The following is a 26,130-nucleotide window of genomic DNA, read 5'->3' on the forward strand; positions in this document are numbered from 1 at the left end:
AACACCAAAGGTAAAGGTAAAGGCACCATAGGCTGCTTTCTCCTTTGAGGAGAGAGAGAGAATTGACTGCTGTCAATTTTAACCTGAGGATCACCACACCTCGACCAAGGGGTAAGGCAGGCCTTCAAGAATAATCTCAGCCAGCACAGGAATTGAACCCACACTACTGGTGTTTTTTTTTTCTTTTTTAAAATCTCCATCTCAGACATCTCCCTCTATTCTCACTCTGCTGAGTCCAATATCCACCCTCCCAACTCTAATGAGTGAGAGAGTTGTGCTGATCTAGTGATAGAAGGTTCTGGAGCTGCTGGTGCTACATCACAAACTAGTCATCCAGCCAATCGAGCTAAGGGGTGTCAGGGGTGTCATCTTTACCCAGAGGGTGGCGAGGGATTGGAATGCCCTGCCTGCTGCAGTTGTAAATGCGCCTAGTTTGGGGGCGTTTTAGAGATCCGTGGATAGGTTTATGGATGGAAAGGGTTTGGTTTAGGTTTAGAGGGTCATTACTTTTTAACTGGTCAGCGCAACATCGTGGGCCGAAGGGCCTGTTCTGCGCTGTAATGTTCTATGTTCTAATTATTCAATGAATGGCAGAATGGTCAACTCCTCCTTGCAATTTATGTTTAAGTGTATAAAAATCTGAACCAGAAAACAGAAAAATTAAAAGTTCCACCCTACCTTGAAAAAAATCTTAAAATGCCACAATCTAATTGGAATTAGGAGTTATTGGCAGCATAGTGGCTGGAACTGCTGCCTCACAGTTTCAATGTCCAGCTTGAGTCACGAGTTATGTAGAGTCTACAGAGTTTCCTCTGGTCTCTTCCCACAGTCTGAAAGATATGTTGGCTGGTGATATAGCCAGGTGTACTGGATATCGTAAATTCTCCCTCACTGTACCTAAACATAACTTCATACAGTGTTAACTTAAGCCTACTTGTGACACTAGTAACAAATCAATTTATTACAATCAAGAACTTTACCAGATTCAACTCAAACCAGTTGGGTGTCTTTCAGGTCGGTCTTTTGGGTCAAACCAAGTAAACAAACTTAAATTACATTCAGACAAAGAAAAGGGGGCTGCTCCCCAAAAGGAGGGGGGAACGGCCCAAACAGAAACAAAAAGTACAAAGGAAACTTAAGACACGTGAAAACAAAATGTGATTGTCGGGGTCTATAAGGCACCTCAGTCCCTGCGGTGCCCAACGGGCATGGAAGGCCTTGCCTGTGCCTATGGACACTGCATGCTCCCTCTCCAGGGACACCTGGCCACAAACGCAGCCACAGTAGAGGAGCAGATAGTCAGGATGGATGGTCCTGTCGATCGCCTACTGCCTGGGCCTGTTGATGGTCAAACTAGTTGGGTCAGCAATTGATAAATGAAGCAACAAGAAAAAGATAACTAAAATACAACTTACCAACTCTGAGCTTTATCCTATCATTAACCAACACTTCTAGTCCTACAAACAAAGAAAACAGAGAGATATTGGACACTCATTTATAGACAGACTCCAATCAATTACTGCCAATCAGATTCAAATGTAGAGAGACCAATTGCCTGACAGCCAATCAGATCTTTCTTACAGAAAAACTCCAATTACTTCACGACCAATAAGATTGCAATGATAGAGGGGGAGGGAAAGGGTCCAATCGAAGGCCGACCTTATGTAGGTTTAGAAAATCAGAAGGGGTATAAAATCCCTACAGTGGAAAAGGGGACTATTTGACTTCTCGAGTTTGCAAAGCCCACAATCCCATGCAGGCTCTAACTTTGTATATTTACCCTACTACCCCCATCCCCCTCTCTCTTGGGGGGGTGGGTCAATTTATCATGGTTAGTTAGTCAAACCTACACATTTTTGGACTATGGGAGTAAACCAGACAACCTGGTGGAAGCCCACACAGATGTGGTGAGAATCTACAAACTCCACAGACAGTTTCCTGCGGCTGGAATTGAACCTGGGTTCCTGGTGCTGTGAGCCAGCATTGCTAACCACTGTACTGCCCCAAAGGTTTCTAAAGTATCTGGAGTACTAGCTAATGGAATAGCCAAGCTATGCTCCCCAGTGTAGGGGGGGAAACTAGAGGGCACAGGTTTAAGGTGAAGGGAAAGACTTAAAAGGGGCCTGGGGTGCAACATTTTCATACGGGGTGATGTGTGTATGGAATCAGCTGCCAGAAGAAGCATCTGGACAGGTATGTGGATAAGGAAAGGTTTAGAGGGATATGGGCCAAATGCAGGCAAATGGGATGTATTCAGTTTAGGAAACCTGGTTGGCATAGAGGACTTTGGCTGGAAGATCTGTTTCACAGAACCACCACAATGCAGAAGGAGTTGGCCTGTTGAGTCTGCACTGATAATGATCCCACCCAGGCCCTATCCCTGTAACTCAATGTATTTGTCCTGCTAAAGGTCAATTTAGTAAGGCTAATCAACCTAACCCGCACATCTTTGGAGTGTAAAAGGAAACCCATGCAGACTCTAGGAGAATGTGCAGACAGTCACCCAGATTTGAACCCAGGTCCCTGGTACTTGAGGTAATAGTGTTAACCACTGTGCTGTACATCTGTGACTCTATCTAATGGCCAGTTGGAACTGAATGATAGAGAGGCTCCAATCATCTATCAATCAGGTAAATTTCTGTTCCAGTCAGCTCCTCACTAGGGGATACGGGAGGAGGTGGTGCAGTGGTATTGTGGCTGGATGAGTAATCCAGAGAACAAGGGAACCTGGTTCGAATCCAAATCCAAAATTTTAGTTCAATTTTAAAAAGTCTGGAATGCAGAATCTACTCATGACTCTGAAACCATTATCAATTGTTGGAAAACCAATCTGGTTGACTAATGTTCTTTAGAGAAGGAAGTCTGCTATCCTTACCTGGCCTGCGTGTGGCTCTACAGCCACGGCAATGTGCAGTTTGCACATTTCCTCCTCCAGTTTTCTGCCTCAGTCCAATGATGTGCAGGTTAGGTTGATTGGCCATGCTAAATTGCCCCGTAAGTATCCTGGGATGTGTAGGTTAGAGGGATTAGCAGAGTAAATGTGTAGGGATAGGATCTGGGGTGGGATTGTTGTGGGTGCAGACTTAATGGGCTGAACGGCTTCCTTCTGCACTGTAGGGTTTCTGTGTATTTTTCTGTCCAGTTGCCTTAAGAGACACATGGAGATGCATCCCAAACTCCCTCGGGTCCTCTGCACTTCCGAGCATCCTTCCATTCATTGTGTATCTCCTTGATCCTTCCAGACTGCATCATGTTTCCGGGTTAAATTCCAATTGTCGCTGTTCTGTCCATCTGACTGCCTCACTATTTATCACACCACCAATTTTTGTGTCATCTATGAACTTTCTCATCCTCGTAGAAATAGAAATCCTACAGTGCAGAGAGAGGCCATTCAGCCCGTTGGGTCTACACTGACCACAATCCCACCCAGGCCTTATTCCCATAAAACCTACACATTTACCCACTAATCTCTAACCTATGCATTTCAAGATACTAAGTGGCAATTTTAGCACGGCCAATCAACCCAACCCACACATCTTTGGACTGCGGGAGGAAACCCATGCAGACATGAGGAGAATGTGCAAACTCCACACAGTCACCCAAGCTGGGAATCGAACCCAGGTCCCTGGAGCTGTGAAGCAGCAGTGCTAACCACTGTGCTATCCTGCCGCCCACGTCTGGATCATTAATGTACACTACAAATAGCGAGGAACTCGGCGCCTATCCCTGCGGAACACCACTGGACACAGGCTTCCAGCTACAGAATCAACCTTTGATTCTCAAGTCCCTGCGGTACTTGTCCCTTTAAGGGAGACAGACAGGCAACAGGTGAAGTGCCCTGAGGGGAGTAATTGGGATTCGGGGTGGGGGAAATCACCCCAGGGTGTCGAGTTCTTGGCGGCAGGAGACTGGCAGGAAGCTGGCTGCACCCACACAAATGCTGAACGATGCTAGTTGAGATATATCGATAGATTCTTCATTAACAAGGGGTTGTAATAGTGTGGATCGGGGGGGGGGGGGTGCGGAGGTTGGCAGAAATGTGGGGTTGAGGTTGAGGTTCCAATCACCTCTGCTAAGATCTGATTGAAAGGCGGAGCAGGCTCGAGGGGCTGAGGCCTCCTTCTGCTCCTAATGTCTCCAGACCCAGGAATTGTGTCTTCTCTGACCCCCCCCCGCCCAACCACTGAGTTTGAAGAGTTTGGGACGGGAGACAGAATCTGCTGCCCCAGCTCCTAGCCCCTACCAGTTCTCCCAAGTCAACAGATCCTAAATGGGCCTCATTCCCAGCCTTCCCGAAACTGAACATTCCCCAAATGCCCCAGTAATGAGTGAAAGGCAATAAGAATAATGATTGTTGGAAATGCAGCTTCCCCTACCCACCCCAGTCTCCATTACCCCACCCCACATGCTGACACTTCCCCTTTAAGTGAAGGGGGAGTGACACTGCCTCTTTAATGGAGTTGACAATGTCCCTTTAAGTAGTGGGGTGATGACACTGACCCTTTTAGCACTGGGAGGCTGACATTGACCCTTTAAGCAGTGGGGGAGGGGGTGTTACTGCCCCTTTAAGCTTGGGGGGGGTGACACTGCCCCTTTAAGTAGTTGGGGGGGGGGAAATGATACTGCCTCTTTTTGATTTAATTTATTATTGCTACATATTAGTATACAGTGAAAAGTATTATCTCTTGCATGCTGTACAAAGCATTCATAGAGAAGGAAATAAGAGAGTGCAGAAAATCAAATTGGAGAGGAATTTGTGCACGCAGTCATAGATGTACACAGAGAATATCAGGGGGCAGAGAACAAGCCTTGTGGGGCATCGCTGTGGAGGATGATCATGAAGGAGGTATTACTGCCTATGATACTGTCCCTTTAAACAGTGCAGGAAGAGGGGGTGACATTGCCCTTTTAAGAGTGGGGGAATGACACTGTCCCTTTAGGCAGCGGGGGGCGTGGGGGGGTAACACGCTGCCCCTTGAGGCAGCGGGGGGAGTGACGCTGCCCCTTTAAGCAATATGGTGGTCCCTCCTGATTGGTCTGCCCTCCCCAACTGCTGCTCTGATTGGCGGAATAGAGGCTCCTGCCCCCCCCCCCCCCCCCCCGATGATTGGTTGATCTAGGGGCGGGTACGCATTGAGCCTGCCGCCTGCGTGCTGTGATTGGTGGAGTCCGGGGACCAGTCCCGCCCTCTGACTGACCGCCCCGCCTCCTTCGTCCTGCTTATATAAAAAACTGGATAAAAGCAAATGACTGCGGATGCTGGAATCTGAAACCAAAAGAGAAAATGATGTAAAATCTCAGCAGGTCTGGCAGCATCTGGAAGGAGAGAAAAGAGTTGAGTCCTGATGACCCTTTGTCAAAGTTGGAGTTTTGTCACCTCTCTCTTAAAGGGGCATTGTCAACCCCATCGTTTCACCCCCCCTTAAAGGGGAAGTATTAAAGCTGATGCCTTTAAGAAAGGGTTATCTGGATATGAAACACCAGCTCTTTTCTCTCTTTCCAGACCTGCTGATTTTCCAGCATTGTCTCCCTTGGTCCATTGTTCTGCTTACCGATTGGCGGCGCCCTGAAGCCGTCCCGCGCTCCCATTGTTCGGCAGCCCGGTTGCCATGACGCCGATTGTCAGGGCCGGCGCGCAGGCGGATGGAGAGTACGCAGGCGCAGCAGAGGGAGGGGAGTGCGCAGGCGCGGGGCGAGGCCCATTGTTGGAGCCGGAGGAGGATGTCGTCCGGCGGTAGTGGTCTGGCCGCCGATAGCGCGACCTCAGCTAGGTCCAACCGAGCAGGTAGGACACCAGGCTCAGCGCCTCCTGCTCACAGAGTTTTCCTCCCCCATCCCTTTTATCGGCACCAGCGCTAGCTCCTGAGTGGCTCGGTGCATACTCGGGGAAATGGCGGCGGACAGGGGGGGATAGAGGGAACTCGGACCGCCATCTTGCAGTTGGACGGACCCGGAGCTGCACGGATCATGCGCAGCCGCCATCTTACTGCAGGAGACCGAATCGATGCCATGTCGGACGACGTCATAGCTCTTATTGACCAATCACGACGGGGTCTGCAGCGTGACATAGCAATGAACGTCCAATGACCAATCACGTCATAAGCTGTCTAGACGTCACAAGGTCCTTTGGTTGACCAATCAGAATTTGGTCTTGTATGCCATCACAAACTTAATTGACCAATCACAGTTTACTTTGCCCGATGACGTCACATGCCTGTTTGATGATTGGCAGTGGGGCCTGCAACATTGACCGCCTCTCCCTCTATGGACCAATCACTGCTTCGTCTGCTGCATTGACCAATCATACGTGGGCCTGCCCACATCACAATACCCCTGATCCTTGACCAGTCAAGGCTGTGTCTACTGCATGATGTCACAATGTCTTACTGCCACTCCCCCATCACCCAATTATAGGTGACCCCTGACCCCACAGGGTGATATTCTCATGGAGAGGGTGGTGAGTGTGTCGTGCTACCAGTCGCCAGCCTGTCCCTGAGCATGTCCTCCTCCCAAACACCCTGAGCATGTGGCCCTCCCGGTCTCCCCCCATCCCTGCGCATGTCCTCCTCCCAAACACCCGTGTATCTCTGAGCACGTGGCCCTTCCGGTCTCTCTCCCCCCCCCCCCCCCCCCCCCCGTCCCTGAGCCTGTCCTCCTCCTCCTGATCTCCTTTCTGTCCTTAAGCATGTTCTGCTCCTGGTGGCCATCCTGTTCCTACAGTCCAGAAGGAGACTATTTGGTCCTTTGAATCCCACCTCAGCCCTATTTCCCCGTAACCACAAGTATTTACCCCGCTAATTCCTCCTGACACTGGGGTCAATTTATCATGGCCAATCAACCAAACCTGCACATCTTTACACTGTGGGAGGAAACCGGAACACCCACGCAGACATGGGGAGAGTGTGTAAACTCCACACAGATAGTGAGTGACCCAAGGCTGGAATTGAACCTGGGTCCCTGGTGCTGTGAAGATCAGTGCTAATCACTGTGCTGCCAGTGACAGGGTGGTGATCGGGAGGACAATATGCCCAGGGACAGGGTGGAGATCAGGAGGAGGACGCACTCAGATGGGTGGTAATCGGGAGGAGGACATGATCATGGAGAGAGTGGTGATCGTGTTGAAGTGGAAATTTTCCTGCTTCTTGACTGTGTAGAAAGACTCAACAAAGTTCGTTCCAACAAAATAACTTGTCTTTATTTCCGAAAGACTGCATGCAGTATTGGCAAAAACTTGAGTTTGGAGAGCCGTCGTTGCGAATCACTAATTCCTTCTCAAGTCCGTGTTTACGTAAAGAATCAGTTCAGTATTTATACATAATCATTATTAGGTTGTGTGACCAGAGCTTATTCAGGAATTTGATCAGTAATAGCATCATAAGCAATGTCATAAATCATGGTACAACCTGCAGACCTCCTAGAACTCTGTCTCATCAGTCATACCTTTATCTTGTCCTTTGATAGAACAGGGGAAGGTTGATGACTCCGTCATTTCTGACCTTATCTCACCTCACTCATCCAGCCCTAAGTTATGTGGAGTCAGCCTTATCAGGTCTTACAGAGGTTAGGCACAGCTTAACCTTCTCTGGTCTTATTCATGTCTTAAGTTATGCAGGGTCAGTCTTATTAAGTCTTACAGGGGTCTGGCATTTTGGAATAGGTTGATCAGCTTTCTTATTTTGTACTAAATACTTGACCAATTTTCCCATCATGCCACTACTTCATTCGTACAACTCCACAATCGGGAGGACAACATCCTCAGAGACAGGGTAGAGATCAGGAGGAGGACATGCTGATGGTGAGGGTGGTGATCAGGAGGAGGACACACTCAGGCACAGGGTGGAGATCGGGAGAGCCTCATGCTTAGGAAGAGGGTGGTGATCGAGAGGAGGACGTGCTCATTGATAGGGCAGTGATCGGGAGGAGGACATGCTCAGAGACAGGATGGTGATCAGGAAGAGGACATGCTCGGACTGGGTGGTGATTGGGAAGAGGATATGCTCAGAGATAGGATGGTGATTGGGAGGAGGACGTAGTCAGGGATAGGGTGGTGATTGGGAGAAAGACATGCTCAGATACAGGGTGGAGATTGGGATGACGATATGCTGAGAGACAGGATGGTGATCGGGAAGCGGACATACTCAGGGACACGGTGGAGATTGGGACAACGATATGCTCTGAGACAGGGTGGTGAATCAGGAAGGTGATGACCTCAGGGACACAGTGGTGCAGTGTTGGCAAGGCAGCATCGGGACGCAATGATCAGCAATAAGCTCCCTGAACATGTCCTCCTTCCAATCTCCACCGTGAAGTTATTGTCATGGTGTTGTTGGGGTGATGGAACTGCTCCCTCCCCAGCTGATGGGTTATCCACTGCTGCCTACTGCAAACCTTCCTTCCCTGGCTAAGAATCACGAAATAGGGTAGCACGGTTGTCAGCACTGCTGCCTCACAGCGTAAGGGACATGGGTTCGATTTCCAGCCTGGGTCACTGTCTGTGTGGAGTCTGCATGTTCTCTACGTGTCTGCGTGGGTTTCCTCTGGGTGATTCAGTTCCCCCTACAGTCTGAAAGATGTGCTGGTTAGGTGCATTGGCCATGCTAAATTCTCCCTCAATGTACCTAAATAGGCACCGGAGTTTGGCGACTAGGGGATTTTCACAGAAACTTCATTGTAGTGTTAATATAAGCCTAGTTGTGACACTAATTATCGAATAAATTCAGACAGCTCAGAGTGAACGGGTTCCTGCAAAGTAAAAGGGTGGCACAGCCACGCCTCGAGTGCCTGGTAGTCAAGCAATGTAACAGAGAAGATACGGTGGAAATGGAAAACAGGACTTGATATTGCAGGAAGTCCAGAGTAGAGGGGTGAAATCAAAAAGGAAAGAGGATAACTTAGCATTAAAACCCAGGTCAGAAACTCCAAGGTGTTTTATGAAGGGTAGCCTAGATGAAGGTTTTACATTTGAATTTGGTACGGGGATCAATTCTGGGACCTTTGTTGTTTATAGTATATATAAATGATTTGGAAGAAACAACTGGTCAAAAGTTCACAGACGACACAAAAATTGGTGGAGTTGCAGATCGTGAAGAGGATTATCAGACGATACAACAAGATATAGACCGGTTGGAGACTTGGGTGGAGAAATAGCAAATGGAGTTTAATCTGGGCAAGATAATGCATTTTGGAAGGGCCAATACATGTAGGAATAATACAGTAAATGTATTATTTGTTAGGAGTATTGACAGGCAGAGAGATTTGGGTGTACATGTCCACCGATCACTGAAAGTGGCAACGCAGATGGATAAGAAAGCATACGACATGCTTGCCTTTATTGTGCAGGGCAATGAGTATAAAAATTGTTGGGTTATGTTGCAGCTGTACAGAAACTTAGTTAGGACTCATTTAGGATATTGTGTACAATTCTGGTCGCCGCACTACCAGAAGGATGTGGCTGCTTTGGAGAGAGTACAGAAGAGGTTTACCAGGATGTTGCCTGGTCTGGGGGGTACTAGCTATAAGAAAACATTTGATAAACTCTGTTTGTTTTCATTGGAATGACGGAGGTTGAGCCAGGGCAGGACTTAATCAGGTAATGATAGGGCATTGGGGAGAGTTACAGAACAAAGAGATCTGGGTACTTCCTAGCTCCTTGAGAGTGGAGTCACAGGTGGACAGAGAAGTGAAGATGGCATTCGGCATGCTTGGTTTCATCGGTCAGAGCATTAAATACAGGAGTTGGGATGTCTTGTGGAAGTTGTATAAGACTACACTTATAGTAAGGTTACACTTGGAATACTGTGTGCAATTCTGGTCACCCTATTATAGAAAGGATATTATTAAACTAGAAACAGTGCCGACAAGATTTACTAGGATGCTACCGGGACTTGATGGATTGAGTTATAAAGAGAGGCTGAATAGACTGGGACTTTTTCCTCTGGAGCGTAGGAGGCTGAGGGATGACTTTATAGAGATCTACAAAATAATGAGTGGCATAGAAGAGATAGATAGTCAACATCTTTTCCCAAAGGTAGAGGAGTCTAAAACTAGAGGGCATAGGTTTAAGGTGAGAGCGGAGAGATAAAAAAAGTGTCTAGAAGGGCAATTTTTTTCACACAGAGGGTGGTGAATGTCTGGAACAAGCTGCCAGAGGCGGTAGTAGAGATGGGTACAAGTTTATTTTTTAAAAAGCATTTAGATAGTTATATGTTTAGGATGGGTATAGAGGAATATGGGCCAAATACGGGAAATTGGGGGTAGCTTACGAGTTTTTAAAAAAAAGGGCAGCATGGACAAGTTGGGCCGAAGGGCCTGTTTCCATGTTGTAAACCTCTATGACTCTAAGTTGAGCCCTGATAGAAGTCCACAAGATTAAGGTGGCATGGACCAAGTGGATAGTCAGATGTACTTTCCTACTTTAGAAAAGTAAAGCACTAGAGGACATAAGTTTAAGGTGTGTGGGGAAAAGTTTAAAGGAGATGTACAAGGCAAGATTTTTACGCAGAGGGTGGTGAATGTCTGGAATGTGCTGCTTGGGGAGGTGGTGGGAGCAGGTGCATTAGCGACGATTTGATTTGATTTATTATTGTCACGTTATACAGACAAAGCATATCATTCATAGAGAAGTAAACGAGAGAGTGCAGAATATAATGTTACAATCATAGCTAGGGTGTCGAGAAAGATCAAATTAATGCAAGATAGGTCCATTCAAAAGTCTGACAGCAGCAGGGAAGAAGCTGTTCTTCAGGCAGTTGGTACGTGACCTCACACTCTTGTATCTTTTTCCTGACTGAAGAAAGTGGAATCAAAGGAGCAACTAGACAAACATACGAATAGGACGGGCGGCACGGTAGCACAGTGGTTAGCACTGCTGCTTCACAGCTGCAAGGACCTGGGTTCGATTCCCGGCTTGGGTTACTGTCTGTGTGGAGTTTGCACATTCTCCTCATGTCTGCGTGGTGCTCCAGGTGCTTTGGTTTCCTCCCACAGTCCAAAGATGTGCAGGTTAGGTTGATTGGCCATGCTAAAAAATTGCCCGTTAGTGTCCTGAGATGCGTAGGTTAGTGGGTAAATGTGTAGGGCTATGGGGGTGGGATTGTGTTCGGTGCAGACTCGATGGGCCAAATGGCCTCTTTCTGCACCGTAGGGATTCTATGAATAGGGTGGGAATGGAAGGATACGGACTCCGTAAATACATTTGGTTTTAGTTTAGGCAGGCATCATGATTGGTGCAGGCTTGGAGGGCCGAAGGGCCTGTTCCTGTGCTGTACTTGTCTTTGTTCTGTGGGTGAGCCCGTACGGTGTTTCATTCCAGGTATGATTCAAGTGAACCACTAGGAGGTCTTTTATCAAATAATGTTTATTCAAGAACACAATTAAAGCTTTAAGTTTATTTATTAGTGTCGCAGGTAGGCTTCCATTGACACTCTGATGTTGCTAATATGAAAATCCCCCAGTTGCTACACTCCAGCAGCTATTTGGGTACCCTGAAGGTGAATTTAGCATGGCCAGTGCAGCCAACCAGCCTGTCTTTCAGATTGTGGGAGGAAACCCAAGCAGACTCCGCTCAAGCCAGGAATCAAACCCGGGTCCCTGATGTTGTGAGACAGCGGCACTAACCACTGTGCTCCCCATAGAAGAAAAAAAATGACATAACTTTTACCAATTATAAGAATCAAACGTGATACAGTTTACACCTCAATAGCAAGCTATAAATGATGCTCCAAGTCAAACAACACCCACAAAATACAACCCTTTCTATACTTGGCACAAAAAGGAAATATGCTCACATGATGCTGGATTTGGCAGCTTTTTAACACCTGCTGTGAATTGGTCCTTCCCATGTTGAATTAAAACTCTGAAGCTTCACAATCCTGGAACTTTCCAAAAAGGCTCTGGAGAGAGAGAGAGAGGAGCAGAAACACACTGCCTTCTTTCACGAGCTTCTAACAGCAACCGACAGAAATGAGGCTAAAGCCTTGGACTTTTCTGTGGGGAAAGCCTTGTCTATCTGATGTGTCAATCATTGCTCCATCCGGCAACTCCAAAAGGATCATAAAGCCCCAGGACACTGCATTGTTCCAGATTAAAAATAAACAAATTGTCTGTTATATTGATTCAGTAACAGACGATGTTGGGGCGCCACTGTGGCACAGCGGTTAGCACAGCGTCGGGGACCCGGGTTCGATTCCCAGCTTGGGTCACTACCTGTATGGAGTTTTCATGTTCTTCCCGTGTCTGCGTTGGATTCCTCCGGTGCTCTGGTTTCCTCCCAACATATGTGGGATAAGTGGATTGGCCATGCTAATTTGCTCCTTGGTGTCAGGGAAATAACTAGGGTAAATGGATGGGGTTATGGGAATAGGGTCTGGGTGGGATTTGGGTTGGTGCAGACTTGATGGGCTGAGTGGCCTCCTTCTGCACTGCAGAATTCTATGATTCTAGGAGACTGGCGACAGATATTAAGAATATAAGAGCTAGGAACAGCAGTAGGCAATTTAGCCCCTCTGCTCTGCCATTCAATAAGATCATGGCTGATCTTTTGGTGGACCCAGCCCCACTTACCCACTCGCTTGTTATAATCCTTAATTCCTTTACTGTTCAAAAATATCTATTTCGGTCTTAAAAACAATCAACGTAGTAGCCTTGACTGCTTCACTTGGCGGAGAATTCCACAGATTCACAATCCCTTGGGTGAAAAAGTTCCTCCTCAACACAGTCCTTTATCTGCAGCCTCTTATTGTGAGGCTATGCCCCCTAATTCTGGTTTCACCCGCCAGTGGAAACAATTTCTGTGCTCCTATCTTATTTATTCTTTCATAATCTTATATGGTTCTATAAAATTCTCTCCCGCCCCCCCCCCCTCCCCCCCCCCCCCCCCCCCCCCCCCGCCTGCAGTTCTTCTAAATTCCAATGAGTACTCAGTCTCTCCTCATAAGCCAACCCTCTCAACTCTGGAATCAACCTAGTGAATCTCCTCTGCACCCATTCCGGTGCCAATATATCCTTTCTCAAGTAAGGATTCCAGGATACACAGTATTCCAGGTGTGGCCTCACCAGCGCCTTATACAGCTGCAACATAACCTCTGTTTTTAAACTCCATCCCTCTAGCAATGAAGGATAAAATTCCTTTTGCCTTGTTAATTATTGCTGCACTTGCAAACCAACTCCTTGTGATTCATGCACAAGGACACCCAGGTCCCTCTGCACAGCAGCATGCTCCAATTATTTACCATTTAAATAATAGCCATTTTGCAGTTATTCCTATCAAAATGGATGACCTCACCTTTACCAACATTGTACTCCATCTGCCGGACTCTTGTCCACTCACTTAAACAATCTATATATCTCTGCACGCTTACAATGCCAAAACAAAATGCTGGGAGTTGCTTGAACAAAACCTGCAAAGAAGCATGATCGAAGTACATTTTGTTTCCCAAGTCTTCTCTGGGTGCAGGCGGAGTTGTTGGCTTGGAGTTTTGCTCACGTTCATAAAATCCCTAGAATGCAGAAGAATTCAGCCCATTGAACCTGGACCAGCAACAATCCTCAACCGGGCTCTATCCCTGTAACCCTATGCATTTATCCTGCTGGCCTTCCATTTACCACGGACAATTTACAATGGACAATCCACCTAACCTGTCTATCTTTGGACACTAAGGGGCAATTTAGCATGGCCAATCCACCTAACCTGCACATCTTTGGACACTAAGGGACAATTTACCATGGCCAATCCATCTAACCTACATATCTTTCTATGCTGAGGGACTATTTAGTATGGCTAATCCCCCTGACCTACACAGGAAACTAAGGAACAATTTACCATGGCCAATCCATCTAATCTACACGTCTTTGTACACTAAGACGCAATTTAGCATGGCCAGTCAACCTAACCGACACATCTTTGGACTGTGGGAAGAAACCAGAGCACCCAGAGGAAACCCACGCAGACACATGGAAACTCCACACAATCAGTGAACTGAGGTTGGTATCAATCCCAGATCGCTGCCACTGTGAGGCAGCAATGCTTGCTGCTGTGTCCAGAGTATGTGGGGTCCTTGATCGAAGTGCAAACTCACTAATGCTTTAGTAGCAGCAACACTGCACTGCCTTTATCTTCTATTCCTTTTGCAATAAATGAAAGATTCCATTTGCCTACCTGTGGCGCTTGCATACTAATTTTGTGGGCGGCAAGGTAGCACAGTGGTTAGCAATGCTGCTTCACAGCTCCAGGGATCTGGGTTCGATTCCTGGCTTGGGTCACTGCCTGTGTGGAGTTTGCACATTCTCCTTGTGTTTGCGTGGGTTTCCTCCGGGTGCTCCGGTTTCCTTCCACAATCCAAAGATGTGCGGGTTAGGTTGATTGACCATGCGAAAATTGTCCCTTAGTGTCCTGAGATGTGTAGGTTAGAGGTATTAGCGGGTAAGTATGTAAGGAAATGGGGGTAGGACTTGGGTGGGATTGTGGCCGGTGCTCTCGATGGCCTCTTTCTGCACTGTAAGATTTCTGTGATTCTGTGTGTGATTCATGCACACAGATACCCAGATCTCTCTGCACCCAAGCACTCTGAAATTTCTGTCCACTTAGATTATTACCTTTGCGTCTTTCTTACCAAAGTGGATAACCTCACGCTGATCCGCGTTAAACACCATCTGTCAAATCTTGCCCTACTTGTAAATGTCAGATTTACTACTGCCCCACATTTTCTAAGTCATTGGATGTGACTGGACAGCACTGACATTTACACTAATGAACAATTTAACACTTTGTTGAGCTTGTTGCAGCCACCAAACATTTAATGACAGAGACTAGCCCTCAGTAAAAACCACAGTTTGAGCCGCCTCGTGGAAATGCACAGACAGGGTTTCCTGTATGGGTTGCTGCTGCACACTTTCCACTATTGTGTCGTTGCACAGACATACCTTGGTGCACCTTGTTGTTGTCCAGTGGTGGAGGTCTCCAGTGAAAGTCCCTCTATGGAGGGAAGGTCCCCCACTGCAGGGACCTGGGGTAGAGGATGGCGCACATGCAGCAGTCTCATACAGCCTCAAGTTGCACCAGTTCATGGGCTGCCCCGAAACTTGCCCCTTCGTCTATGTTAAATGTTAAAGGCTGCACTCCCTTTTTAGCTACCTCAGAAATCTTTTATTAATCCGTTTGTGCTTCAGCCCCACGCTCCTGATTTACAGGCAATCGGTGCAGGGGGTTGGGGGGGAGGTGGGAGGCAGAGGACCTCCTTGTGAACCTGCTCATAGGCCTGACCAGACTCGCCATAGTAAGAAGTCTCACAACACCAGGTAAAAGTCCAACAGGTTTATTTGGTAGCAAACGCCACTAGCTTGCGGGGCTTTTCCCCTTCGTCTGTGTGGAGTCTGCACGTTCTCCCCACGTCTCCTTCGGTTTCCCCCGTGTGCTGCAGTTTTCTCCCATAGTCCAAAAGTACACAACTCTGGTGCGGCCGTACTTGGAGTACTGTGTGCAGTTCTGGTCCCCACATTACAGGAAGGATGTGGAGGGTTTGGAGAGGGTGCAGAGGAGGTTTACCAGGATGTTGCCTGGTATGGAGGGGAGGTCCTATGAGGAGAGGCTGAGGGATTTGGGGTTGTTTTCGCTGGAAAGAAGGCGGCTAAGAGGGGATCTTATTGAAACATATAAGATGATTAGAGGTTTAGATAGGGTGGATAGTGATAGCCTTTTTCCTCTGATGGAGAAATCTAGCACGAGGGGGCATGGCTTTAAATTAAGGGGGGGTAGTTATAGGACGGATGTCAGGGGTAGGTTCTTTACCCAGAGGGTGGTGAGGGATTGGAATGCCCTGCCTGCTGCAGTTGTAAATGCGCCTAGTTTGGGGGCGTTTAAGAGATCCGTGGATAGGTTTATGGACGAGAAGGGATTGGTTTAGGCTAGTGGGTCATTGTTTTGTAACTGGTCGGCGCAACATCGTGGGCCGAAGGGCCTGTTCTGCGCTGTAATGTTCTATGTTCTATGTTCTAAAAGTGCGTAGGTTAGGTGGATTGGCTTTGCTAAATTGCCCCTTATTGTCAGGGGGACTAGCTAAGATAAATGCGTGGGATTATGGGGATAGGGCCTGGATGGGATTGTGGTCAGTGCAGACTGGACCAGCTGAATGGCCTCCTGGGCTATAGGGATTCTGTGGAATCTATGGAAATGTTTATGGCATTGTTTATTTTTAAATTGCGGCCGACTGTTTTAAAGGCACATTGAAATGGCTGAGGGAGCCACTCGGTTCAAGGGTCATGAGGGATGCGCAGCAAATGGCGACCTTGCCAGCCATGCCCTACATCTGATTACCAGAAGGATGTGGAAGCTTTGGACAGGATATCGAAATGGTTTACCAGGACATTGCCTGGTTTGGAGGGTGTCAGCTATGGGGAAGAATCATAGAAATCATAGAAAGTACAGAAAGAGGCCATTCGGCCTATCGAGTCTGCACTGACCACAATCCCACCCAGGCCCTACCCCCATATCCCTACATATTTACCCACTAATCCCTCCAGCCTATGCATCTCAGGACACTAAGGGCAATTTTAGCATGGCCAATCAACCTAACCGGCACTTCTTTGGAAATTGGACAAACTTGGTTTGTTTTCACTTGAATGTCAGAGAACATAAGAACATAAGAAATAGGAGCAGGAGTAGGCCATCTAGCCCTTCAAGCCTGCCCCACCATTCAATAAGATCATGGCTGATCTGAAGTGGATCAGTTCCACTTTCCCGCTTTCTCCCCATAACCCTTAATTCCCTTGTTATCAGAAACCTATCTACCCGTGACTTAAATATATTCAGCGAGGTAGCCTCCACCACTTCAATGCGCAGAGAATTCCAGAGATTCACCACCCTTTGAGTGAAGAAGTTCCTCCTCAACTGTGATCTAAACTGCACCCCCCCTATTGTGAGGATGTGCACTCTAGTTCTGCTATCCTTTCTAAGCGAGGCTGAGGGGCTCCCTAATAGAAGTTTAGAAGATTAATACAGGCATGGATGTAATGGATAATCGGAGTCTTTTTCCCACTGTAGAAATATCAGTTCCTGGGGGGTATAGGAATAGAGGGATGTGGATCGCATAGAGGCAAAAGGTCTTTTGATGAGAAAGATGTCATGTGTTGGCACAGGCTTGGTGGGCTGAAGGGCTTGTTCCTTTGCTGTACTGTTCTTTGTTCACAGCCTAACCAGACCTCACTACTCTTGTACTCAAACCCATGGTAAAAGCCAATATTCCATCCGTGTTCCTCATGTATTCTCCAGATTCTCAGCCTTGTAAGAGTAAACAGTGCACTCAATCTCCAATCTGGGTCTTGTATCGGTGAACATAGAAACTAGAAGCAGCAGTAGGCCATTCGGCCCTTCGAGCCTGCACCACCATTCATTTTGATTAGGGCTGATCATTGAATTCAGTATCCTGACACCCTCCTTCCCACCCCAATATCCCTTTAGTCCCGGAGAAAATTAGGAGAGGCACAGATAGAATGGATAATCTTTTTCTAGAAATGACAGTGACTAGAGGACAAGACAAAAGGGAGAAAGTTTAGAGGAGATGTGAGAGGCAGGTTTTTCACACAGTGGGTGGTAAGTGTCTGGAATGCCCCCCCCAGGAACTGATATTTCTACCGTGGGAAAAAGACTCCGATTATCCATTACATCCATGCCTGTATTAATTTTCTAAACTTCTATCAGGAAGCCCCTCAGCCTCTGACGTTCAAGTGAAAACAAACCAATTTTGTCCATAGCTGACACCCTCCAAACCAGGCAATAGCCTGGTAAACCATTTCTGTACCCTGTAGAAGCAGACACAATAGCATCGTTTCAGAGGAATCTTGGTAGATACATGAACATGCAGGGATATGGACTGTGTTGAGGCCACAGGTCTTTAGTTTAGAAAGGTGTCATGTATCAGCACAGACTTGGAGGACCGAAGGGCCTGTTACTGCGCTGTTCTGTTCCTTGTTCTTTGGTATTGTCGCTGGGTTAATGGTCTAGAAACGCGGGGTCATGCCCTGAAATCCCACCATGGTGGCATAGTGACACAGTGCTTAGCACTGCTGCCTCACATAAAAAAGGGTAAAAGATACAAGAGTCTGACATTACATACCAAACAACTCAAGAACAGCTTCTTCCCTGCTGCCATCAGACTTTTGAATGGACCTGCCTTATATTAAGTTGATCTTTCTCTACACCCTAGCTATGTCTGTAACACTACGTTCTGCACCCTCTCCTTTCCTTCTACCCTATGTACTCTGTACGGTATATTCTGTGCATATAGCACACGCTACTTTTTCCCAATACAAGTGACAATAATTAATTGAGTCAAATCTCACTGTGCCACAAATCCAGGTTCAATTCCAGCTTCAGGTGACTGTGTGGAGTTTGCACCTTCACTGTGTGTCTGCCTGTGTTTTCTTCAGGTGTTCTGGTTTCCTCCCACAGTCCAAAGATGTGCAGGTTAGGTGAATTGCCATGGGAAATGTGTGGGGTTATGGCGATAGGTAGAGGAGAGGGCCTGGAGATACTCTGTCACTCGATGGGCTGAAAGGCCTCTTCTGCACTGTCAGAATTCTATGATGGATGTTTAAATGTGAATTCAATAATAATCTGTAATTTAAAGTTTAGTGGTGTCAATCGTCGAATGTTGGAAAATCCCATCTGGTTCATGAATGTCCTTTAGGAAGGGAAATATGCCGTCTTAAAGGGTCTGGCTGACATGTGGCTCCAGAACCACAGTGCAGAGTGCGTGGCTATTAACTGGTCCTCCGAACTGGCTGAGGAGTTAATGAGGGATGGGGATCAGAAGCTGCCTCGGCCAGCGATACTCAGGAATGTGTGGAATTATTTGAAACTGAAATGTTTAGTGCCTCTTTCTCTCTGGATTGTAACAGAACCTCTCTTTGTTTGCTTTCTCCGTCTCCTGCAGCTCTTCCTGGGACTGAGGCCGAGGAGCCGGGGAAGAGGAAAGTCATCTTGCCCTTACCCAGGTAAGCTGGCTTGCCTTAGTCATTACTGGGTGTCTGCAGTGGGCAGCAATGCTATCTCCCTGGAGCTGTGAGGCAGCAGTGCTAACCACTGTGCCACCATGCTGGTCTGTTCTGCTGCCTCTGACCTTTGAGAGGAAAAGAGTTCTTCTGCGTGAAAGAATGTTTGCAAAATTTCTATTGTCCAAAATGGATGTGATGAGCATTATTTATTTTTAAATCGTGGCCGACTGATTGGCATGCTGAAATGGCTGAGGGAGCCACTCGGTTTAAGGGCAGTAAGGGTTTGAGCAGGAAATGGTGACCTTGCTAGTGATGCTCTACATCTAATTACCAGAAGGATGTGGAGGTTTTGGAGAGGGTACAGAAATGGTTTACCAGGACTTTGCCTGGTTTGGAGTACACGGTGACACAGGGGTGAGCACAGCTGCCTCACAGCACCAGGAACCTCAGATTTGATTCCCGGCTTGGGTCACTGTCTATGTGGAGTTTGCACGGTAAAAAGTCTGACAACACCAGGTTTAAGTCCAACCGATTTAGTTGATAGTAAACTCACAAGCTTTCGGGGTTTGTCCCTTCGTCAGGTGAATGGAGAGTTCTGGCCTCAGACAGTACATATAAAGCACAGTTTACAGATTACTGATTAGAATGCGAATCTTTACACCTAACCTGCTATTCAAGTCCTAAAGTGGCCGACAATGTGAGTGGAAGGAGCATTAAGCCCACGTTAAAGAGATGTGTATTGTCTCCAGACAGTACAGTAAGTGAGGTTTTGCAAACCCAGGCAAGTCACGGGAGTTACAGATAATGCAACATCATGTCATGTTGCACTATCTGTAACCCCCGTGACTTGCCTGGGTTTGCAAAACCTCACTTACTGTACTGTCTGGAGACAATACACATCTCTTTAACCTGTGATCAGTGCTCCTTCCACTCACATTGTCGGCCACTTTAGGACTTGAATAGCAGGTTAGGTGTAAAGATTCGCATTCTAATCAGTAATCTGTAAACTGTCTGTGCTTTATATGCTCTGTCTGAGGCCAGAACTCTCCATTCACCTGACGAAGGGACGAACCCCAAAAGCTTGTGAGTTTACTATCAAATAAATCGGTTGGACTTAAACCTGGTGTTGTCAGACTTTTTACTGTGTTTACCCCAGTCCAACGCCGGCATATCCACATTATGTGGAGTTTGCACATTCTCCTTGTGTCTGCATGGGTTTCCTCTGGGCATTCCAGTTTCCTCTGAAAAGACACGCTGGTTCGGCACATTGGCCGTGTTAGATTCTCCCTCAGTGTATCCGAACAGGCGCTGCAGTGTGATGACTAGGGGATTTTCATAGCAACTTTACTGCAGTGTTAATGTAAGCCTACTTGTGATTAATAACTAAACGTTATACTTTTTGTATTAGCTATGAGGAGAGATTGGATAGACTAGGTTTATTTTCACTTGAACCGTAGAGGCTGAAGGACAAGTGGATAGAAGTTTACAAAATTATGAAAGGTGCGGTAAAATGGATCGAGTCATAGAGGTTTACAGCATGGAAACAGGCCCCTTGGCCAACTTGTCCATGCTGCCCTTTCTTTTGCCACAATGCTGATCCTAATTTCCCATGTTAGACCCATATCCCTCTATACCAGTCTTATCCATGTCTAAATGCTTTTCAAAAGACAAAATTGTACCCACCTCTGCTATACCTTCTACTCACCACCCTCTGTGTGAAAAAATTGCCCTCTGGATCCTTTTGTAGCTCTGCCCTCTCGCCTTAAACTTTTGCTGTCTAGTTTTAGACTCCCCTACCTCTGGGAAAAGAGCTGGACTATCTATCTCCTCGACGCCCATCATTACTTTATAGAACTCTATAAGATTACCCTGAGCCTCCTACGCTCCAGGGAAAAAAGTCCCAGTCTATCCAGCCTCTCCTTATAACGCAAACCATCAAGTCCGGGTAGCACCCTAGTAAATCTTTTCTGCACTTTTTCGAGTTTAATAATATCCTTTCTATAATAGGGTGACCAGAACTGTACACAGTATTCCAAGTGTGGCCTTACCAATGTCTTGTACAACTTCAACAAGACTTCCCAACTCCTGTATTCAATGTTCTGACCAATGAAACCAAGCATGCTGAATGCCTTCTTCACCACTCTGTCCACCTGTAACTCCACTTTCAAGGAGCTTTGAACCTGTACCCCTAGATCTCTTTGTTCTGTAACTCTCCCCAACGCCCTACCATTAACTGAGCAAGTCCTGCCCTTGTTCAATCTACCAAAACCATCACCTCATCTTTATTTAAATTAAATAAAATCTTTTTCCCAGGGTAGAAATGTTAATTGCTCGGGGACATAACTTTAAGGTAAAAGGGGAAAGTTTAAAGGAGATGTGAGAGGAAGGTTTTTTTCACACAGGGGATGATAAGTACATGGAATGAGATGCCAGCAGAGGTGGACGAAACAGATACAATAGCAACATTTAAGAGACATCTTGGTAGATATATGAATAGGGAGGGAATAGAGGTGAAGAAGATTAGTCAGGGGGGGAGGAGGGGGTTGGAATAGGCAGAGCTAGTGTGCCAGTGAGAGAGAGGAATTTTATTTGGAATGAGTATGGAAGTTTGTGCCTTTACATGCTGCTCAGGCTGGGTCCTGAGAGATAGAATAATCAAGCACACTCATTGATTCCAGTTTCATGTTTAGATCATGGGTCAAATGTCAGGCAATGACCGTCACCAATAAGAAACACTAACCAGTGCCTCTTGACATTCAATGGTGTCACCATCACTGAAGCTCACACTGTCAATGTCCTTGGGGTTACCATTGACCAGAAACTGAATTGGACCCAGCCATATAAATACTGTGGCTACAAGAGCATGTCAGAGGCTGGGAACACTGTGGCGAGTAACGCACCTCGCGACTCGCCAAAGCCTATCCACCATCTACAAGGCACAAGTCAGGAATGTGATGGAATACTCCCCGCTTGCCTGGATGGGTCAGCTCCAACAACACTCAAGAAGCTTGACACCATCCAGGACAAGGCAGCCCCACTTGATTGACACCCCATCCAATCCCTCCACCACCGACACTCAGCAGCAGCAGTGTGTACTATCTACAAGATGCACTGCAGCAATTCACCAAAGATCCTTAGACAGCACCTTCCAAACCCACAACCTACTTCCAATTAGAAGGACAAGGGCAGCAGGTACATACACCCCCACCTGCAAGTTCCCCTCCAATCCACTCACTATCCTGACTTGGAAACATATCGACTTTCTTTCACAATCGCTGGGTCAAAATCCTGGAATTCCCACCCTAACGGCATTGTGGATCTCCCCACAGCATGTGGATTGTAGCGATTCAAGAAGGCAGCTCACTACCACCTTTACAAGGGATGGGCAACAAATGCTGGACAGCCAGCGATGCCCATGCTCCACGATTGAAGTATAAACAAAATGGCAAGGGAGGACTTAGACATTAATGGGGTGGGTCCTGGGGAATGTTGTCGAGCAGAGAGACCGAGGGGTACACGTATATAGTTCTTCAAAAGTTGCATCACAAGTAGGCAGGGTGGTGCAGAAGGTGTTTGGCACACTTGCCCTAATCGGTCAGAGCAATGAATACAGGAGTTGGGATTTATGTTACAACTATACAAGATATTGGTAATGCCACATTTGGTGTACTGTGTACAATTCTAGTTGCCCTGCTATAGGGAGGGTATGATTAAATTGGAAAGGGTGCAACAAAGATTTATAAGGATATTACCGGGGCTGGAAGGTTTGAAGTAACAAGGAGAGGCTGAATAGGCTGGGACCTTGTTTCCTTGGAGAGTGGGAAGATGAGGTGTGACCCGATGGGGCAGCACAATGGTTAGCACTGCTGTCTCACAGCACTAGGAATCGATGTTCAATTTCTGGCTTGGGTCACTATCTGTTTGCAGTTTGCATGTTCTCCTCGTGTCTGCGTTTCCTCTGGCTGCTCTGGTTTCCTCCCACAGTCTGAAAGACGTGCTGGTTAGGTGCATTGGCCGTGCTAAATTCTCCCTCAGTGTACGTGAACAAGCGGCTGAATGTGACGACTAGAAGATTAACTTCATTAATGTAAGCCTACTTGTGGCACTAATAAATTAAACTAAAAAAAGTAGTTTATAAAATCATGAGGGCCATAGATAAAGTGAATAGCCAATGTCTTTTCCCCAGGGTAGGGGAGTCGAAAACTAGAGGGCACAGGTTTAAGGTGAGAGGGGACAGATTTAAAAAGGACTCGAGGGGCAACTTTTTCACCCAGAGGGTGGTGCGTACCTGGAATGAGCTGCTAAAAAACATTTGGACTGGTACATGGATAGGGAAAAGTTTAGCGGGATATGGGCCAAATGCAGGCAAATAGGACACGTTCAGTTTAGGAAACCTGGTTGACTTGGACTAGTTGGGTCAAGGGCCTGTTTCCATGCTATATGGTTCTATTACAGCTAACACAATTTTGTGGTTGTATATCTTCAGCGATCTCTCGTGAATGACTAACTATGTCCAACTAAGAAACTTGGTGTTACTGGTCGCAGGTTCTGGAGGTACTTGAGGCCAATCCTAGAGCCACATCTCCGAGTGCGCACTCGGCAGGTGTTTCCAGGAGTGGCTTCGGTCCTTGGACACAGGTTTACTGGGATTCCTTTCTCAGGCTCCTCTCCTGCTCTCCCCTGTCCCCGAATTACTGTGTCCCTTCAGTCAGCAGGTTCCTGCTAGGACGGCACAATGGTTAGCACTGCTGCCTCACTGCTGCCAGGGATCCATAGAAACTAGAAGCAGAAGTAGGCCTTTCGGCCCTTTGAACTTGCTCTGCCAATCGTTTTGATCATGGCTGATCATCAAATTCAATATCCTGATCCCCCGCTTCCCATATCCCTGGATCCCTTTAGCCCTAAGAGCTATATCTAATTTCTTCTTGAAATCAGGCAACATTTTGGCCTCAGCCACGTTCTGTGGGAGTGAATTCCACACATTCACCACCTTCTGGGTGAAGAAGTTTCTCCTCGCCTCAGTTCCAAAAGGTTTACCGCTTATCCTCAAACTATGACCCCTGTTTCTGGACTCCCCCAGTTTTGGGAACGTTCTTTCTATCCTGTATAACCTGATAGAATTCTATAAGTTTCTATGAGACCCCCTCTCACTCTTCTAAACTCCAATTAATATAATCCTCACTGACTTGGTCTCTCCCCATATGACAGACCTGACGTCCCAGGAATCAGCCTGGTAAACCTTTGCTGTACTCTCTCTGTTACAAGGATATCCTTCCTCAGATAAGGACCATTAAAACTGCACACAATGCTCCAGGTGTAGCCTCACCAACACCCTATACAATTGCAGCAAAACATCCCTATCCCTATACCCGAATCCTCGCGCTACGAAGGCCAGCATACCATTTGCCTTCTTTGCTGCCTGCAGTACCTACGCATTTACTTCCAGTGACTGATGCACGAAGTCTCCCAAGGTCTTGTTGTGTATCCATACCTTTCAATTTCCACCCACTCATGTAATAATCTGTCTTCCTATTGTTGCTACCAAAGTGGACAATCTCACATTCATATATCTGGGTTCAATGCTGGCCTCTGGTGACTGTGGAGTCTGTACATTCTCTTCATGCCTGCGTTGGTTTCCTCCTGGTGCTCCGGTTTCCTCCCACACTCTAAAGATGTGTGGGTTAGGTGGATTGCCCATGTTTAATTGCCCCGTAGTGTCCAAAGATTCAGAGATGTATAGGTTAAATGGATTAGTTGTAAATTGCCCCTCAGTGTGTCAGGATGTATGGGTTAGGGGGATTGGTGGGGTGAACACGTAGAGCTATGGGGCTAGGACACTCTGCTAAGATGCTCTGTTGGTGCAAACGCGATGGCCTGAATGGACTCCTGCACTGTAGGGATTCTGAGCAAGGGTCTCCCAGGGGTTGATGTCTGTGTTGCATTACTTGAGCTAAGTCTTCCGCTTGACTTTGAAGCACTCTTTGCCCTTCTGTTCTTCTGGAGCCTTCTTTGAGCTGGACGAAGAAGATTTGCTTTGGCAATCCGGACTCCGACCATGAGGTATCAGAGCAGAATCAGGCCATTCGGCCCATTGCCTTATTGGCTGATGCATTAAGTTGATCTTTCTCTACACCCTAGCTATGACTGTAACACTACATTCTACACTCCCTCGTTTACTTCTCTATGAATAGTATGTTTTGTCTGTATGTTATTTTTCACTATGTTAATACATGTGACAATAATAAATCAAATCAAAAATCAAATAAGTTTTTGAACCCCATTTTCTTGTCTTTTCCCTGTAATCTTTGATCCCTTACCCATCAAGAACCTATCTATCTCTGTCTTAAATACACTCAATGATCTGACCTTCATTGCCTTTTGCAGCAATGAATTCTACAGATTCACCAGTCTCTGACTGAAGAAACTCCCCTTCATCTTGGTTTTAAAGGGTCGTCCCTTTACTCTGAGGCTGTGTCCTCTGATCATAGTCTCGCTTGTGGAAACATCTTTCCATATTCACTCTATATAGGCCTCTCAGTATTCTGTAAGCTTTAATTAGATACCTTCTAAACTTCATCGAGTTTTCAAACGATCCTCGTACGTCAAGCTTTTCATTCCCGGGATTATTCTCTTAAACCTCCTGTGGACCCTCTCCAGGCCAGTATGTTCTTCCTTATGAGAGACATGGACAGAGTGGATAAGGAGCAGTTGTTCCCCTAATTGAAGGGTCAGTCACGTAGGGGCACAAGTTAAAAGTGAGGGGCAGGATGTTGGGTGGGAGGAAAGATGTTTTTAACCAGAGGGTGGTGACAGTCTGGAATGCGCTGCCTGGCAGGGTGGTGGAGATGGGTTGCCTCACGTAGACTGCAGAAGGAGGCCATTCGGCCCATTGAGTCTGCACCGACCACAATCCCACCGCGCCTCTATACCCATAACCCCATGCATTTGCCCTAGCTAGTCCCCCTGAAACTAAGGCGCAATTGAGCATGGCCAATCCATTGAACCCGCACATCTTTGTACTGCGGGAGGAGACCGGAGCACCCGGAAGAATTCCATGCTGACAGTGGGAGAATGTATGGGAATCGAACCTGGGGCCCTGGCACTGTGAGACAGCAGTGCTAACAACTGTGCTACCATGTCTTC

The 26,130-nt window shown here is 46.9% G+C and overlaps 1 protein-coding gene across 1 annotated transcript in view; it reads left to right on the forward strand.

Annotated features, from left to right (window-relative positions):
* The first annotated feature begins 5,611 nt into the window (after window positions 1-5,611).
* LOC145363509 (uncharacterized) overlaps window positions 5,612-26,130 on the forward strand; it is a 137,558-nt gene continuing 117,039 nt past the window's right edge. The window contains 2 exon segments of the mRNA XM_080218704.1: window positions 5,612-5,785; window positions 18,927-18,987. Coding sequence (XP_080074830.1) covers window positions 5,644-5,785; window positions 18,927-18,987 — 203 coding nt within the window. The 5' untranslated portion in view covers window positions 5,612-5,643.

This window comes from Carcharhinus amblyrhynchos, unplaced genomic scaffold (genome assembly GCF_965287045.1).
Source record: "Carcharhinus amblyrhynchos unplaced genomic scaffold, sCarAmb.v2.hapA scaffold_39, whole genome shotgun sequence".
Classification (NCBI taxonomy): Eukaryota; Metazoa; Chordata; class Chondrichthyes; order Carcharhiniformes; family Carcharhinidae; genus Carcharhinus; species Carcharhinus amblyrhynchos.